Below are 16,824 nucleotides of genomic sequence, written 5' to 3'. Positions count from 1 at the left end.
GCTTTCGCCGAAAAGCTATTTTAAAATCGGACATAGCGATTGCATAAAGGAGTTCTGTATCTATAATTCTTAAAATAATTGTTATGTTTTTTTGTCAACGTTTATCGTGAGTAATTTAGTAAATTCACCAGAAGTTTGCGGTGGGTATGCTAGTTCTGAACATCACATGCTAATGTAAAAAGCTGTTTTTTGATATAAATATGAACGCTCTGGATAAGAGCGTCTGCTAAATGACTAAAATGTAAAATGTAAAACTTGATTGAACAAAACATACATGTATTGTATAACATAATGTCCTAGGATTGTCATCTGATGAAGATCATCAAAGGTTAGTGCTGCATTTAGCTGTGGTTTGGGTTTATGTGACATATATGCTTGCTTGGAAAATGGCTGTGTGATTATTTGTGTCTATGTACTCTCCTGACATAATCTAATGTTTTGCTTTCGCTGTAAAGCCTTTTTGAAATCGGACAATGTGGTTAGATTAACGAGAGTCTTATCTTTAAAATGGTGTAAAATAGTTGATTGTTTGAGAAAATTGAACTGTGGTATTTTAGTTGGTTTTGTATTTCGCGCCGTGCGATGCCATTGGCTGTTGGCTAGGGGTTCCGCTAGCGGAACGTCTGTCCTCAACAGGTTAATGCTTATGTGCCGTTAAACAGTGTGTTTGTTCTTCAGTTCCATGCTGTAAACAGAGAAGTGGCAACTAAAGGGCCATAAAGAAATACAACTACTCAGATGGGTCTTCTTTTAATGAACAGCTCTGGTTCTGGTTCCCTCCTTTACATTCAACTGGAGGTTTACACGTTCCAGTTAAACTAGTTTATCTCCAAGAGCTGGCATTCTACGCCATATTCAATCACCTCTTTGCAGTACATATTAATTGCAGTCTAGTGATAACCTACTCTGGGAAAAGAGCCAGGCAAAAAAAAATAATAACTTAATGCAGACAGACGGAGAAATTCTGAATTACCAGTATTGATGGCGCTTTCCCTGTTAGACTAATGCAGAGTGAGAGTTGTACTTACCTGAAAGGAGTGCAATATCTTATACAGAGCCTTCGGAGGACCGTGGGTTATTAGCTCTCTGAGCTTTAGGAGGACTGTGGGTTATTAGCTCTCTGAGCTTTAGGAGAACCGTGGGTTATTAGCTCTCTGAGCTGTAGGAGAACCGTGGGTTATTAGCTCTCTGAGCTGTAGGAGGACCGTGGGTTATTAGCTCTCTGAGCTTTAGGAGGACTGTGGGTTATTAGCTCTCTGAGCTGTAGGAGGACTGTGGGTTATTAGCTCTCTGAGCTTTAGGAGGACTGTGGGTTATTAGCTCTCTGAGCTTTAGGAGGACTGTGGGTTATTAGCTCTCTGAGCCTTAGGAGGACCGTGGGTTATTAGCTCTCTGAGCCTTAGGAGGACTGTGGGTTATTAGCTCTCTGAGCTGTAGGGGACTGTGGGTTATTAGCTCTCTGAGCTTTAGGAGGACTGTGGGTTATTAGCTCTCTGAGCCTTAGGAGGACCGTGGGTTATTAGCTCTCTGAGCTGTAGGAGGACCGTGGGTTATTAGCTCTCTGAGCTTTAGGAGGACCGTGGGTTATTAGCTCTCTGAGCTGTAGGAGAACCGTGGGTTATTAGCTCTCTGAGCTGTAGGAGAACCGTGGGTTATTAGCTCTCTGAGCTGTAGGAGGACCGTGGGTTATTAGCTCTCTGAGCTTTAGGAGGACCGTGGGTTATTAGCTCTCTGAGCTTTAGGAGAACCGTGGGTTATTAGCTCTCTGAGCTTTAGGAGGACTGTGGGTTATTAGCTCTCTGAGCCTTAGGAGGACCGTGGGTTATTAGCTCTCTGAGCTTTAGGAGGACCGTGGGTTATTAGCTCTCTGAGCTGTAGGAGAACCGTGGGTTATTAGCTCTCTGAGCTGTAGGAGAACCGTGGGTTATTAGCTCTCTGAGCTGTAGGAGGACCGTGGGTTATTAGCTCTCTGAGCTTTAGGAGGACTGTGGGTTATTAGCTCTCTGAGCTGTAGGAGAACCGTGGGTTATTAGCTCTGAGCTTTAGGAGAACCGTGGGTTATTAGCTCTCTGAGCTTTAGGAGAACCGTGGGTTATTAGCTCTGAGCTGTAGGAGAACCGTGGGTTATTAGCTCTCTGTGCTGTAGGAGAACCGTGGGTTATTAGCTCTATGAGCTGTTGGGGGACCGTGGGTTATTAGCTCTCTGAGCTGTAGGAGAACCGTGGGTTATTAGCTCTCTGAGCTGTAGGAGAACCGTGGGTTATTAGCTCTCTGAGCTGTAGGAGGACCGTGGGTTATTAGCTCTCTGAGCTGTAGGAGGACCGTGGGTTATTAGCTCTCTGGGCTGTAGGAGGCCGTGGGTTATTAGCTCTATGAGCTGTAGGAGGACCGTGGGTTATTAGCTCTCTGAGCTGTAGGAGAACCGTGGGTTATTAGCTCTCTGAGCTGTAGGAGGACCGTGGGTTATTAGCTCTCTGAGCTGTAGGAGAACCGTGGGTTATTAGCTCTCTGAGCTGTAGGAGAACCGTGGGTTATTAGCTCTCTGAGCTTTAGGGGGACCGTGGGTTATTAGCTCTGAGCTTTAGGAGAACCGTGGGTTATTAGCTCTCTGAGCTGTAGGAGAACCGTGGGTTATTAGCTCTCTGAGCTGTAGGAGAACCGTGGGTTATTAGCTCTCTGAGCTGTAGGAGGACCGTGGGTTATTAGCTCTCTGAGCTGTAGGAGGACCGTGGGTTATTAGCTCTCTGAGCTTTAGGGGGACCGTGGGTTATTAGCTCTCTGAGCTTTAGGAGAACCGTGGGTTATTAGCTCTCTGAGCTGTAGGAGAACCGTGGGTTATTAGCTCTCTGAGCTGTAGGAGGACCGTGGGTTATTAGCTCTCTGAGCTTTAGGAGAACCGTGGGTTATTAGCTCTCTGAGCTGTAGGAGGACCGTGGGTTATTAGCTCTGAGCTGTAGGAGGACCGTGGGTTATTAGCTCTGAGCTTTAGAAGGACCGTGGGTTATTTGCAAACATACAAATGAATGAATGAATGAATGATCTCCCTCGTCATCATCTGTAGCATTTTCTCAGTTGAACTCAATGCAACTCCCCATGGCTGAAGGAAGGAATGAAGGCATTTTAAAGCTGGTGTGACAGAGACATCTAGTGGCCTTTGGAAGTAGTGCAGTTCTGTATTTCTGAAATGTGCACAGGACAGTGTAACCAACAGGGTATCAAACCCGGGTCAGGTGCATGTTGTTTTCAAGGCTGAGATAAATAGCCCACTGAGCTAAGGCCTAGGAATTAGCTTCCTAAGTTGCCATGTGTCTTCAGCATGGTTACTCACCATAGCAGTCTCGCTTGACTAACCTCCATCCACTGAATATTACACAGTCGTGTTGGTTCTAACTTTATTTTTGTTCTGTATTGAATCATTATGATTGACAGTTTCTAAGATCCTCTGACCCTTTGGCGTACACACATCTGTGCTAATACACACACAACGCCTCACCTTCTCCACCCGGCCACTGTTGATGTCTGCAGGGAGAAACTTCCTGCCAATAGGCCTCAGGTCACTCTGTAGAGATAGTCACAGAGACAGGGGGGGATAAGCAATACTTTCCCAACCAACATATTAGGCTGACAATGATATTACCTGTAAACCTCGAGAAGCATAATTGAAAGCAATGTAGAGAAACCTGTTTTGAAAGCACTGGCAAATATTGCCTGCATCCTGATTCTCCACACGTCTCCCAAAGTAGGCATGATCACACTCCCAGTCATGGACTTCAAAAACTATTGGATTGGTGTTAGTCTGATTAATCAGGTTGTAATATACAATTAATTGGTGTAGACGGCCAGACGTGTGCAAATGTTCCTTACAAGCCAGAATGTTTAATACAATTACATTTGAACTTACTCTCCCCGTTTGTCCCTTCCTCTGCTCTAAACTTTAGACAAAATATCCACAGGAAGGTCTTGTTAACCTGACATTGCAGAGAGCCGGTAGGTATGTGGTTTGGTACTGAGGTAAAGTGGGTTTTATATTGGATATTTGGATTTCAATCTTCAAAAAAAGATTCAGAATATAAAATTTTCATTGTCATGGCATGCTTGGTTCAATAGCTGTTGACAGAATATACAATTTTCATTGTCATGGCATGCTTGGTTCAATAGCTGTTGACAGAATATACAATTTTCATTGTCATGGCATGCTTGGTTCAATAGCGAGAGATTCTAGGCTTTGAGCACACTAAAAAGTCACTTAAACAATACTTTCCTGTGGATATTTTGTCTCAAATTTAGAGCAGCGGAAGGACAAACCACACAAACAACCAGTAGAGTAAGTTAACATGCAATTTTAATCAACATTCTGGCTTGTAAAGGAACATTTACAAACATTGTGCACACAAATGTCTCAGGCTGTATATACCAATTAAGTGTGTATTACAGCCTGATTATTCAGACTACATTGTCGTAAGCGTTTGGCCGGAGGGACGGGGGAGTGTTCAAGTACAAACAAGGGTGGAGAATTGGAATGCAGCCATATTAGATTGACTTTGATTTACTGACATACCGGCAAAACATTCAATAAGCAATATTCAAAGCAATGTAGAGGAATCTGTTTTGCGGGTCTGACACAAACCTGTTATTGTAAAGCTTGATTGATTTTGAAATTAGGTCGACTGTAAGCACTTGACAAACAGTCTCTTTTTTCAACTCAAACCCCAGGGGTCAGTTAAATGTACATCTACACAGGTGAAAGGAAAACAGATTTTTTTCTGTATACTAGAAGAGAGATGTGAGAATACTAGCTACTTACATTAAGTGCAATGCGAATAATGTAATTAGCTGTGGGTTTCTCAGAAGTGCGTTTCAACTCCTCTATTCCTTCGTCTGTAAGGTACCTGTGTAGGAGGTAAACCAAGGGTTCACATATCAACGGAGTAACCTGTGTATTGTGGTTAAACAGCAACACTCCACATAGCTACAGTGGACAAACACATTGACATTTAAAAAGCTAGCCAGCCAACTCGCATATCACTCCAGTGTACTTTACGTAGCTAACAACTGACTAGCAGATCAACTTTGAAGATATATTAATAGCTAGCTAGCTACAGTACAGTAAGGTAGAGCTAGTTACACCTGTAGTCACGGAGTTGTTTACTAAGCTAGCTAGCTACAGTAGTTATGTAGAGCTAGCAACAGTACAGTTATGTAGAGCAAGCTAGCTACAGTACAGTTATGTAGAGCTAGCTAACTACAGTACAGTTATGTAGAGCTAGCTAGCTACAGTAATGTAGAGCTAGCTAGCTACAGTAGTTAAGTAGAGCTAGCTAGCTACAGTAGTTATGTAGAGCTAGCTAGCTACGGTAGTTATGTAGAGCTAGCTAGCTACGGTAGTTACGTAGAGCTAGCTAGCTACAGTAGTTATGTAGAGCTAGCTAGCTACAGTACAGTTATGTAGAGCTAGCTAGCTACAGTACAGTTATGTATAGCTAGCTAGCTACAGTAATGTAGAGCTAGCTAGCTACAGTACAGTTATGTAGAGCTAGCTAGCTACAGTAGTTATGTAGCGCTAGCTAGCTACAGTACAGTTATGTAGAGCTAGCTAGTTACAGTAGTTATGTAGAGCTAGCTAGCTACAGTAGTTATGTAGAGCTAGCTAGCTACAGTAGTTATGTAGAGCTAACTAGCTACAGTACAGTTATGTAGAGCTAGCTAGCGACAGTACAGTTATGTAGAGCTAGCTAGCTACAGTAATGTAGAGCTAGCTAGCTACACCGGTGGTCACGGAGTTGTTTACTAAGCTAGCTAGCTAGGTAGCTACTTAGCTTCAAATGAGTATACATGGCCTTGTTAGTTAGCGTACCAAAGCTATACATGCTAAAAATAATTGACAGCAATTTGCAAGACAAATGACACACTTCGCAACATCAACTGCCAAAATAATAATTATTAGCTAGTGTTACCAGTTCGTACGCCAGGTATGTAATACCATAGCTAGTTACACATATCTGGCGTACAAACATTTAAGCTACATTATCACAGGCATCATAGTATGTGAGATCCTAACTCTAACATTAGGTGTTAATTTAGCTAACGTTAACTAGAAAAGCCAAAGCTATGCTAGCAAAGTGAACGTGTAATGTAGCTAGCTAGCTAACACATTAGCCACAAGCTACCCACCAGCCTTCTTTGGTGAGGGCTAAGTTGATTTCAGCCATTTTCTTTAAAATGAAGTATCAAATGCAAATATAGTCGATGAACTATTACATTTGTGGATTATCCATTGGTTTTATCTTTAATAATTAATCCGATAATCAATGGGTTTAGCCGGGATATTTTAGCGTGTGCCGACTAAAACAAATGACCTCGCGTTGGGGGAGACGTCAAAGTTGAATCTGGTAGTTGGCGGCAGAGAGGGACGGAAGAAAAACAGCAGCCTCAGTGGCAAAGACAAGCACTACATGTACGGTGCTTCTACCAACCCAATGATCTACTACACTCAGTGGCAAAGACAAGCACTACATGTACGGTGCTTCTACCAACCCAATGATCTACTACACTCAGTGGCAAAGACAAGCACTACATGTACGGTGCTTCTACCAACCCAACGATATACTACACTCAGTGGCAAAGACAAGCACTACATGTACGGTGCTTCTACCAACCCAATGATCTACTACACTCAGTGGCAAAGACAAGCACTACATGTACGGTGCTTCTACCAACCCAACGATATACTACACTCAGTGGCAAAGACAAGCACTACATGTACGGTGCTTCTACCAACCCAACGATATACTACACTCAGTGGCAAAGACAAGCACTACATGTACGGTGCTTCTACCAACCCAACGATATACTACACTCAGTGGCAAAGACAAGCACTACATGTACGGTGCTTCTACCAACCCAATGATCTACTACACTCAGTGGCAAAGACAAGCACTACATGTACGGTGCTTCTACCAACCCAACGATATACTACACTCAGTGGCAAAGACAAGCACTACATGTACGGTGCTTCTACCAACCCAATGATCTACTACACTCCGTGAAATGTAATAATATTAGTTTCAATTTCAAAATTGTTTTCCCCCTTGCAACTGCAGACCAGGCATACACTCTTAGAACGGTTATGAGCACAAGCAAATGAAGAAACTCTCTTGGCACTGTCAGCGACTGGTCTGGATAAGAGCGTCTGCTAAATGACTTAAATGTAAAAATGTAAATGGTTTTAATGTCTGTGGTCACTGACTGTGAAGAGGTCTGAGGTTGAGTCCCGGTCAGTCTGTACCCAGAATTAGCTACAACGTTCTTCTGCATAATTTAGGCGAACACCTTGCATAGACTAGTTTAGGAAGTCTAACAGCTAGGCCTATATAACGAAAGAGAAGTTCAGAATAGGGAGTAACTAAAAATCCAGTAGAATGCATAGGTAAAATCACTGGGGAAGCCAAGCCAGAAAAAAAGCTATATTACAACCAATGTGTTGTGATAATTGTGTTGTTTGCTCTATAACCTGTTAGTTCATATGCCTTGCCTCTATAACCTGTTAGTTCATATGCCTCTATAACCTGTTAGTTAATATGCCTCTATAACCTGTTAGTTCATATGCCTTGCCTCTATAACCTGTTAGTTCATATGCCTCTATAACCTGTTAATCCATATGCCTTGCCTCTATAACCTGTTAGTTCATATGCCTTGCCTCTATAACCTGTTAGTTCATATGCCTCTATAACCTGTTAATCCATATGCCTTGCCTCTATAACCTGTTAGTTCATATGCCTTGCCTCTATAACCTGTTAGTTCATATGCCTCTATAACCTGTTAGTTCATATGCCTCTATAACCTGTTAGTTCATATGCCTTGCCTCTATAACCTGTTAGTTCATATGCCTTGCCTCTATAACCTGTTAGTTCATATGCCTCTATAACCTGTTAGTTCATATGCCTCTATAACCTGTTAGTTCATATGCCTCTATAACCTGTTAGTTCATATGCCTCTATAACCTGTTAGTTCATATGCCTCTATAACCTGTTAGTTCATATGCCTCTATAACCTGTTAGTTCATATGCCTTGCCTCTATAACCTGTTAGTTCATATGCCTTGCCTCTATAACCCGTTAGTTCATATGCCTTGCCTCTATAACCTGTTAGTTCATATGTCTTGCCTCTATAACCTGTTAGTTCATATGCCTCTATAACCTGTTAGTTCATATGCCTCTATAACCTGTTAGTTCATATGCCTCTATAACCTGTTAGTTCATATGCCTTGCCTCTATAACCTGTTAGTCCATATGCCTTGCCTATATAACCTGTTAGTTCATATGCCTTACCTCTATAACCTGTTAGTTCATATGCCTTACCTCTATAACCTGTTAGTTCATATGCCTCTATAACCTGTTAGTTCATATGCCTCTATAACCTGTTAGTTAATATGCCTTGCCTCTATAACCTGTTAGTTCATATGCCTCTATAACCTGTTAGTTCATATGCCTCTATAACCTGTTAGTTCATATGCCTCTATAACCTGTTAGTTCATATGCCTTGCCTCTATAACCTGTTAGTTCATATGCCTTGCCTCTATAACCTGTTAGTTCATATGCCTTGCCTCTATAACCTGTTAGTTCATATGCCTCTATAACCTGTTAGTTCATATGCCTCTATAACCTGTTAGTTCATATGCCTTGCCTCTATAACCTGTTAGTCCATATGCCTTGCCTATATAACCTGTTAGTTCATATGCCTCTATAACCTGTTAGTTCATATGCCTTACCTCTATAACCTGTTAGTTCATATGCCTCTATAACCTGTTAGTTCATATGCCTCTATAACCTGTTAGTTAATATGCCTTGCCTCTATAACCTGTTAGTTCATATGCCTCTATAACCTGTTAGTTCATATGCCTCTATAACCTGTTAGTTCATATACCTTGCCTCTATAACCTGTTAGTTCATATGCCTCTATAACCTGTTAGTTCATATGCCTCTATAACCTGTTAGTTCATATGCCTTGCCTCTATAACCTGTTAGTTCATATGCCTGCCTATAACCTGTTAGTTCATATGCCTCTATAACCTGTTAGTTCATATGCCTTGCCTCTATAACCTGTTAGTTCATATGCCTCTATAACCTGTTAGTCCATATGCCTTGCCTCTATAACCTGTTAGTTCATATGCCTTGCCTCTATAACCTGTTAGTTCATATGCCTCTATAACCTGTTAGTTAATATGCCTCTATAACCTGTTAGTTCATATGCCTTGCCTCTATAACCTCTTAGTTCATATGCCTCTATAACCTGTTAGTTCATATGCCTCTATAACCTGTTAGTTCATATGCCTTGCCTCTATAACCTGTTAGTTCATATGCCTCTATAACCTGTTAATCCATATGCCTTGCCTCTATAACCTGTTAGTTCATATGCCTTGCCTCTATAACCTGTTAGTTCATATGCCTCTATAACCTGTTAGTTCATATGCCTTGCCTCTATAACCTGTTAGTTCATATGCCTTGCCTCTATAACCTGTTAGTTCATATGCCTCTATAACCTGTTAGTTCATATGCCTCTATAACCTGTTAGTTCATATGCCTTGCCTCTATAACCTGTTAGTTCATATGCCTCTATAACCTGTTAGTTCATATGCCTTGCCTCTATAACCTGTTAGTTCATATGCCTCTATAACCTGTTAGTTCATATGCCTTGCCTCTATAACCTGTTAGTTCATATGCCTTGCCTCTATAACCTGTTAGTTCATATGCCTTGCCTCTATAACCTGTTAGTTCATATGCCTTGCCTCTATAACCTGTTAGTTCATATGCCTTGCCTCTATAACCTGTTAGTTCATATGCCTTGCCTCTATAACCTGTTAGTTCATATGCCTCTATAACCTGTTAGTTCATATGCCTCTATAACCTGTTAGTTCATATGCCTCTATAACCTGTTAGTTCATATGCCTTGCCTCTATAACCTGTTAGTCCATATGCCTTGCCTATATAACCTGTTAGTTCATATGCCTTACCTCTATAACCTGTTAGTTCATATGCCCTCTATAACCTGTTAGTTCATATGCCTCTATAACCTGTTAGTTAATATGCCTTGCCTCTATAACCTGTTAGTTCATATGCCTCTATAACCTGTTAGTTCATATGCCTCTATAACCTGTTAGTTCATATGCCTCTATAACCTGTTAGTTATAGATTATTCGAAATATAAAAAATGGGGGGTGTTTAGGGATGGGAGTAATGAATGATGCATAGGGGCTTCTTCTCATTTATAGGCTACACATTTGTCTCTGATAGGCTACCACTACAAAAATGGTGGCCCTTTGACCAGCCAATTTTGTAAAAATATTAAATATAAAAATATATGAAATGACCAAATTAGTAGTCAAATTGCTTAACATATGACGAAAGTGAAGACTCACCATGTGCTTTTCAAAACAGCACGCCTAAAATATATAAAAATAATAATTTACAATACTGTTTTACACATATGTTTTATTAACAATAAAACACTTAAATTAAAACAAAAACATGTATTGTGTCATTATTTTACATTTCTAAGTGTTTTTCCTGGTAGTTAAGGTGGGGGACAGGAAAGACACCATTTTTGTATAATGACTCATCATATATAGACTGAGGCTTGTGGTTAGACCTGTAATAGGTTACTATAATGGACTGTAAAATTGCTGTCTCAGACAGGGCTTTACCCGAACACATGCTCCCTGTCCTGTGGCTATGCAAGGTGTCAATCACAGGGCTTCGGGGGCAGCCGGTGAGCCAGACAGCCTTCTCAACTCAATCCATGCATTAGGCTACATTCACAAAGTAGGAAGTGTAGGAATTGTATGGAAATGTAGGAAGTGTATGGAAGTGTAGGAAGTGTATGGAAGTGTAGGAAGTGTATGGAAGTGTATGGAAGGGTATGGAAATGTAGGAAGTGTATGGAAATGTAGGAAGTGTATGAATTATATGGAAGTGTAGGAAGTGTATGAATTGTATGGAAGTGTATGGACATGTAGGAAGTGTAGGAAGTGTATGGAAATGTAGGAAGTGTAGGAAGTGTATGGAAGTGTAGGAAGTGTATGGAAATGTAGGAAGTGTAGGAAGTGTATGGAAGTGTAGGAAGTGTATGGAAATGTAGGAAGTGTATGGAAGTGTAGGAAGTGTATGGAAGTGTATGGAAGTGTATGGAAGTGTAGGAAGTGTAGGAAGTGTATGGAAGTGTAGGAAGTGTATGGAAGTGTATGGAAGTGTAGGAAGTGTATGGAAGTGTATGGAAGTGTAGGAAGTGTAGGAAGTGTATGGAAGTGTAGGAAGTGTATGGAAGTGTATGGAAGTGTAGGAAGTGTATGGAAGTGTAGGAAGTGTAGGAAGTGTATGGAAGTGTATGGAAGTGTATGGAAGTGTAGGAAGTGTATGGAAGTGTATGGAAGTGTATGGAAGTGTAGGAAGTGTATGGAAGTGTATGGAAGTGTAGGCCTACATAAAACACCTTGCCACTACACACAGATTTGTAAATGAACCTTCCGTTGGGACATAGAGAGTCCACAGCTAGGCCTGGCCTCTATAACATGCAAGGTGTTGGCATACGCAGGGAACTGAGGATATAACATCTTAGCGCATTTGAAGGGCAGCCTGACAGGGATTGATGTATGCAACAAGATGTGTTCACATTCAGCGACAGTACCAAGAGGATAAACTCCATGTGTTCACATTCAGCGACAGTACCAAGAGGATAAACTCCATGTGTTCACATTCAGCCACAGTACCAAGAGGATAAACTCCATGTGTTCACATTCAGCCACAGTACCAAGAGGATAAACTCCATGTGTTCACATTCAGCGACAGTACCAAGAGGATAAACTCCATGTGTTCACATTCAGCGACAGTACCAAGAGGATAAAGTCCATGTGTTCACATTCAGCGACAGTACCAAGAGGATAAACTCCATGTGTTCACATTCAGCGACAGTACCAAGAGAGTCAACTCCATGTGTTCACATTCAGCGACAGTACCAAGAGGATAAACTCCATGTGTTCACATTCAGCGACAGTACCAAGAGGATAAACTCCATGTGTTCACATTCAGCGACAGTACCAAGAGGATAAACTCCATTCCGTGTCCAGACAACATGGCCATTATAATGGTAGTCCTAGGCCTATAGCATTGCTTTGGGGATACCTGGAGTGTGTGTGTGTGTGTGTGTGTGTGTGTGTGTGTGTGTGTGTGTGTGTGTGTGTGTGTGTGTGTGTGTGTGTGTGTGTGTGTGTGTGACTTTGCCATCATTTTTCAAACTAATAAAAGCAGTGGTGCAGTGGTGCCTGGAGAAGTGGGTATACTATATACCCCAAACCTTTAATCTTGGCAAAGGAAAGGCACCCTGTTTGAAAACATGAGAAACTGTGACATGTGCAGTCCTCTCCACTAATATTGGCACCCTTGGTAAATATGAACAAAACGGCTGTGAATCTTTTTTAGGTATTGTTTGTCCTCTTGGTCTTTCATTCAAAATATTCACAAATATCTAACCTTTAATTAAAGTAAAACAATTGAAAGAAAAAAATAAATTCTTATCATAAAACAAATATTTTTCTCAAATGTATGTGTGCCACAATTATTGGCACCCTTTCATTCAATACTTAGTGCAACCTCCCTTTGCCAAGATAACAGCTCTGAGTCTTCTCCTATAATGTGTAATGAGGTTGGAGAACACAGGGATCTGAGGCCAGTCCTCCATACAGAATCTCTCCAGATCCTTCAGATTCCCAGGTCCAAGCTTGTGGATTCTCCTCTTCAGCTCATCCCACAGGTTTTCTATGGGGTTTAGTTCAGGGGACTGGGATGTCCATGGCAAAACCTTGATTCTGTGGTCAGTGAACCATTTTTGTGTTGATTTTGAGGTGTTCTTTGGATCATTGTCCTGCTGGAAGATCCAACCACGGCCCAGTTTAAGCTTCCTAGCAGAGGCAGTCAGGTTTTGATTGAATATCTGCTGGCACTTGATGGAGTCCCTGATACCATGTATCCTAACAAGTTGTCCAGGATACAAAATACATTTTCAACAAACATCATAATCCAAGTGCTTAACATTGGTAATAAACAGTGTCCTGTTTCACACCTTTCAACATATTCACACCTGTTTTTGTGATCTGCCTCTGGCATTCAGAAGATAGCAACAGTGTTTTTAAAGTTTTAAGTTCCTCGGCGTACATATCACTGACAATCTGAAATGTTCCACACACACAGACAGTACGGTGAAGAAGGCGCCACAGCGCCTCTTCAACCTCAGGAGGCTGAAGTAAAAACCCTTACAAGCTTTTACAGATGCACCATCGAGAGCATCCTGTCAGGCTGCATCGCCGCCTGGTACGGCAACTGCACCGCCCTCAACCGCAAGGCTCTCCAGAGGGGGGTGCGGTCTGCCCTACGCATTACCGGGGGCAAACTACCCGCCCTCCAGGAGACCTACAGCACCCGATGTCACAGGAAGGCCAAAAAGATCATCAAGGACAACCACCACCTGAGCCACTGCCTGTTCACCCCGCTATCATCCAGTAGGCGAGGTCAGTACAGGTGCATCAAAGCTGGGACTGAGAGACTGAAAAACATCTTCTATCTCAAGGCCATCAGACTGTTAAACAGCCATCACTAGCACAGAGAGGCTGCTGCTCTATATACACAGACTAGAAATCACTGGCCACTTTAATAAATGGATCACTAGTCACTTTATATAATGTTTACATACCCTACACTACTCATGTCATATGTTTATAGTGTATTCTATACTATCTAGTGTATATAAGTCTATGCCGCTCTGACATTGCTCGTCCATATATTTATATATTCTTGTTCCATTCTTTACTTAGATTTGTGTGTATTGGGTAGTTGTGAATTTGTTAGATATTACGGAACTAGAAGCACAAGCATTTTTCTACACCCGCAATAACACCTGCTCACCACGTGTATGTGACCAATAACATTTGATTTGATTTGGAACAGTGTACAAATAGTTTTGCCTTTGCAACATCACAGTTTATTACAGACAGACTTGCGTTCTACAAGTGGTCTTCACACTGCACTGTCTAAAACACAAAGCAGAGGGCCAGCATGATGGCTCTTTAACCAGGTCCCGGTATAGTTTCAGGGGTCTAAAGCAGAGGGCCAGCATGATGGCTCTTTAACCAGGTCCCGGTATAGTTTCAGGGGTCTAAAGCAGAGGGCCAGCATGATGGCTCTTTAACCAGGTCCCGGTATAGTTTCAGGGGTCTAAAGCAGAGGGCCAGCATGATGGCTCTTTAACCAGGTCCCGGTATAGTTTCAGGGGTCTAAAGCAGAGGGCCAGCATGATGGCTCTTTAACCAGGTCCCGGTATAGTTTCAGGGGTCTAAAGCAGAGGGCCAGCATGATGGCTCTTTAACCAGGTCCCGGTATAGTTTCAGGGGTCTAAAGCAGAGGGCCAGCATGATGGCTCTTTAACCAGGTCCCGGTATAGTTTCAGGGGTCTAAAGCAGAGGGCCAGCATGATGGCTCTTTAACCAGGTCCCGGTATAGTTTCAGGGGTCTAAAGCAGAGGGCCAGCATGATGGCTCTTTAACCAGGTCCCGGTATAGTTTCAGGGGTCTAAAGCAGAGGGCCAGCATGATGGCTCTTTAACCAGGTCCCGGTATAGTTTCAGGGGTCTAAAGCAGAGGGCCAGCATGATGGCTCTTTAACCAGGTCCCGGTATAGTTTCAGGGGTCTAAAGCAGAGGGCCAGCATGATGGCTCTTTAACCAGGTCCCGGTATAGTTTCAGGGGTCTAAAGCAGAGGGCCAGCATGATGGCTCTTTAACCAGGTCCCGGTATAGTTTCAGGGGTCTAAAGCAGAGGGCCAGCATGATGGCTCTTTAACCAGGTCCCGGTATAGTTTCAGGGGTCTAAAGCAGAGGGCCAGCATGATGGCTCTTTAACCAGGTCCCGGTATAGTTTCAGGGGTCTAAAGCAGAGGGCCAGCATGATGGCTCTTTAACCAGGTCCCGGTATAGTTTCAGGGGTCTAAAGCAGAGGGCCAGCATGATGGCTCTTTAACCAGGTCCCGGTATAGTTTCAGGGGTCTAAAGCAGAGGGCCAGCATGATGGCTCTTTAACCAGGTCCCGGTATAGTTTCAGGGGTCTAAAGCAGAGGGCCAGCATGATGGCTCTTTAACCAGGTCCCGGTATAGTTTCAGGGGTCTAAAGCAGAGGGCCAGCATGATGGCTCTTTAACCAGGTCCCGGTATAGTTTCAGGGGTCTAAAGCAGAGGGCCAGCATGATGGCTCTTTAACCAGGTCCCGGTATAGTTTCAGGGGTCTAAAGCAGAGGGCCAGCATGATGGCTCTTTAACCAGGTCCCGGTATAGTTTCAGGGGTCTAAAGCAGAGGGCCAGCATGATGGCTCTTTAACCAGGTCCCGGTATAGTTTCAGGGGTCTAAAGCAGAGGGCCAGCATGATGGCTCTTTAACCAGGTCCCGGTATAGTTTCAGGGGTCTAAAGCAGAGGGCCAGCATGATGGCTCTTTAACCAGGTCCCGGTATAGTTTCAGGGGTCTAAAGCAGAGGGCCAGCATGATGGCTCTTTAACCAGGTCCCGGTATAGTTTCAGGGGTCTAAAGCAGAGGGCCAGCATGATGGCTCTTTAACCAGGTCCCGGTATAGTTTCAGGGGTCTAAAGCAGAGGGCCAGCATGATGGCTCTTTAACCAGGTCCCGGTATAGTTTCAGGGGTCTAAAGCAGAGGGCCAGCATGATGGCTCTTTAACCAGGTCCCGGTATAGTTTCAGGGGTCTAAAGCAGAGGGCCAGCATGATGGCTCTTTAACCAGGTCCCGGTATAGTTTCAGGGGTCTAAAGCAGAGGGCCAGCATGATGGCTCTTTAACCAGGTCCCGGTATAGTTTCAGGGGTCTAAAGCAGAGGGCCAGCATGATGGCTCTTTAACCAGGTCCCGGTATAGTTTCAGGGGTCTAAAGCAGAGGGCCAGCATGATGGCTCTTTAACCAGGTCCCGGTATAGTTTCAGGGGTCTAAAGCAGAGGGCCAGCATGATGGCTCTTTAACCAGGTCCCGGTATAGTTTCAGGGGTCTAAAGCAGAGGGCCAGCATGATGGCTCTTTAACCAGGTCCCGGTATAGTTTCAGGGGTCTAAAGCAGAGGGCCAGCATGATGGCTCTTTAACCAGGTCCCGGTATAGTTTCAGGGGTCTAAAGCAGAGGGCCAGCATGATGGCTCTTTAACCAGGTCCCGGTATAGTTTCAGGGGTCTAAAGCAGAGGGCCAGCATGATGGCTCTTTAACCAGGTCCCGGTATAGTTTCAGGGGTAAAACCCAGGAAATATGGGGAGGAGGGACATTGATGTTACTCATCATGAAGTTTAATATGTTTGTGGGCACTAGGGTAGCCCTTTATGTCTGTGCTGATATTGTTCATAAGGCTATAGTTCCTCCCACACTCCTCTGCGCTGACAGGGAATGTTTTCACACTGTTCATAAGCGGATTTAGGTTCTTGGGCTCACTGTTAGGGCCCAATCCCGTTCAGTGATTGGTCTGGAAACAAGTTAAAAACCCTTTACACAGAAGTCTTACTTCTGCTTCACCATGGCAGATGTTGGGGTTTGATGGTCCTTTAGTCTGATCCAGAATGCTGAAGTCTTTGATTTTATTTCATCCTCAAAAAGGAAAGTTTCTCCAAGTTGTTAATGAGTCTTGGTAGAAACTGAGCCGCATTGATTGACTTGAGCTTTGCTTTTGGTTTTAAGGTTATTGACCGATACTCGCCACTCTTTTTTGCGCTTCTAAAGCCTTCTCTCCTGAACTTTCCTTG

At 43.1% G+C, this 16,824-nt stretch overlaps 1 protein-coding gene across 1 annotated transcript in view; it reads right to left on the bottom strand.

Annotated features, from left to right (window-relative positions):
- Positions 1–6,510, bottom strand: part of LOC106574988 (tudor domain-containing protein 3) — a 58,834-nt gene extending 52,324 nt beyond the window's left edge. Inside the window, exons 1-3 of the mRNA XM_082962439.1 lie at positions 6,172–6,510; positions 4,805–4,889; positions 3,494–3,559 (exon numbers count right to left, since the gene is read on the bottom strand). Of these exons, the coding sequence (XP_082818565.1) occupies positions 3,494–3,559; positions 4,805–4,889; positions 6,172–6,209 (189 nt within the window). The 5' untranslated portion in view covers positions 6,210–6,510. The remainder of the gene's footprint in view (positions 1–3,493; positions 3,560–4,804; positions 4,890–6,171) is intronic.
- Between the last annotated feature and the right edge of the window lie 10,314 nt (positions 6,511–16,824).

The sequence above is a fragment of the Salmo salar genome, chromosome 16 (assembly GCF_965601325.2).
Source record: "Salmo salar chromosome 16, fSalSal1, whole genome shotgun sequence".
Lineage (NCBI taxonomy): Eukaryota > Metazoa > Chordata > Actinopteri > Salmoniformes > Salmonidae > Salmo > Salmo salar.
Note: the sequence above shows the minus strand (reverse complement) of the source record. Positions and strands in the feature narration are given on the sequence as shown.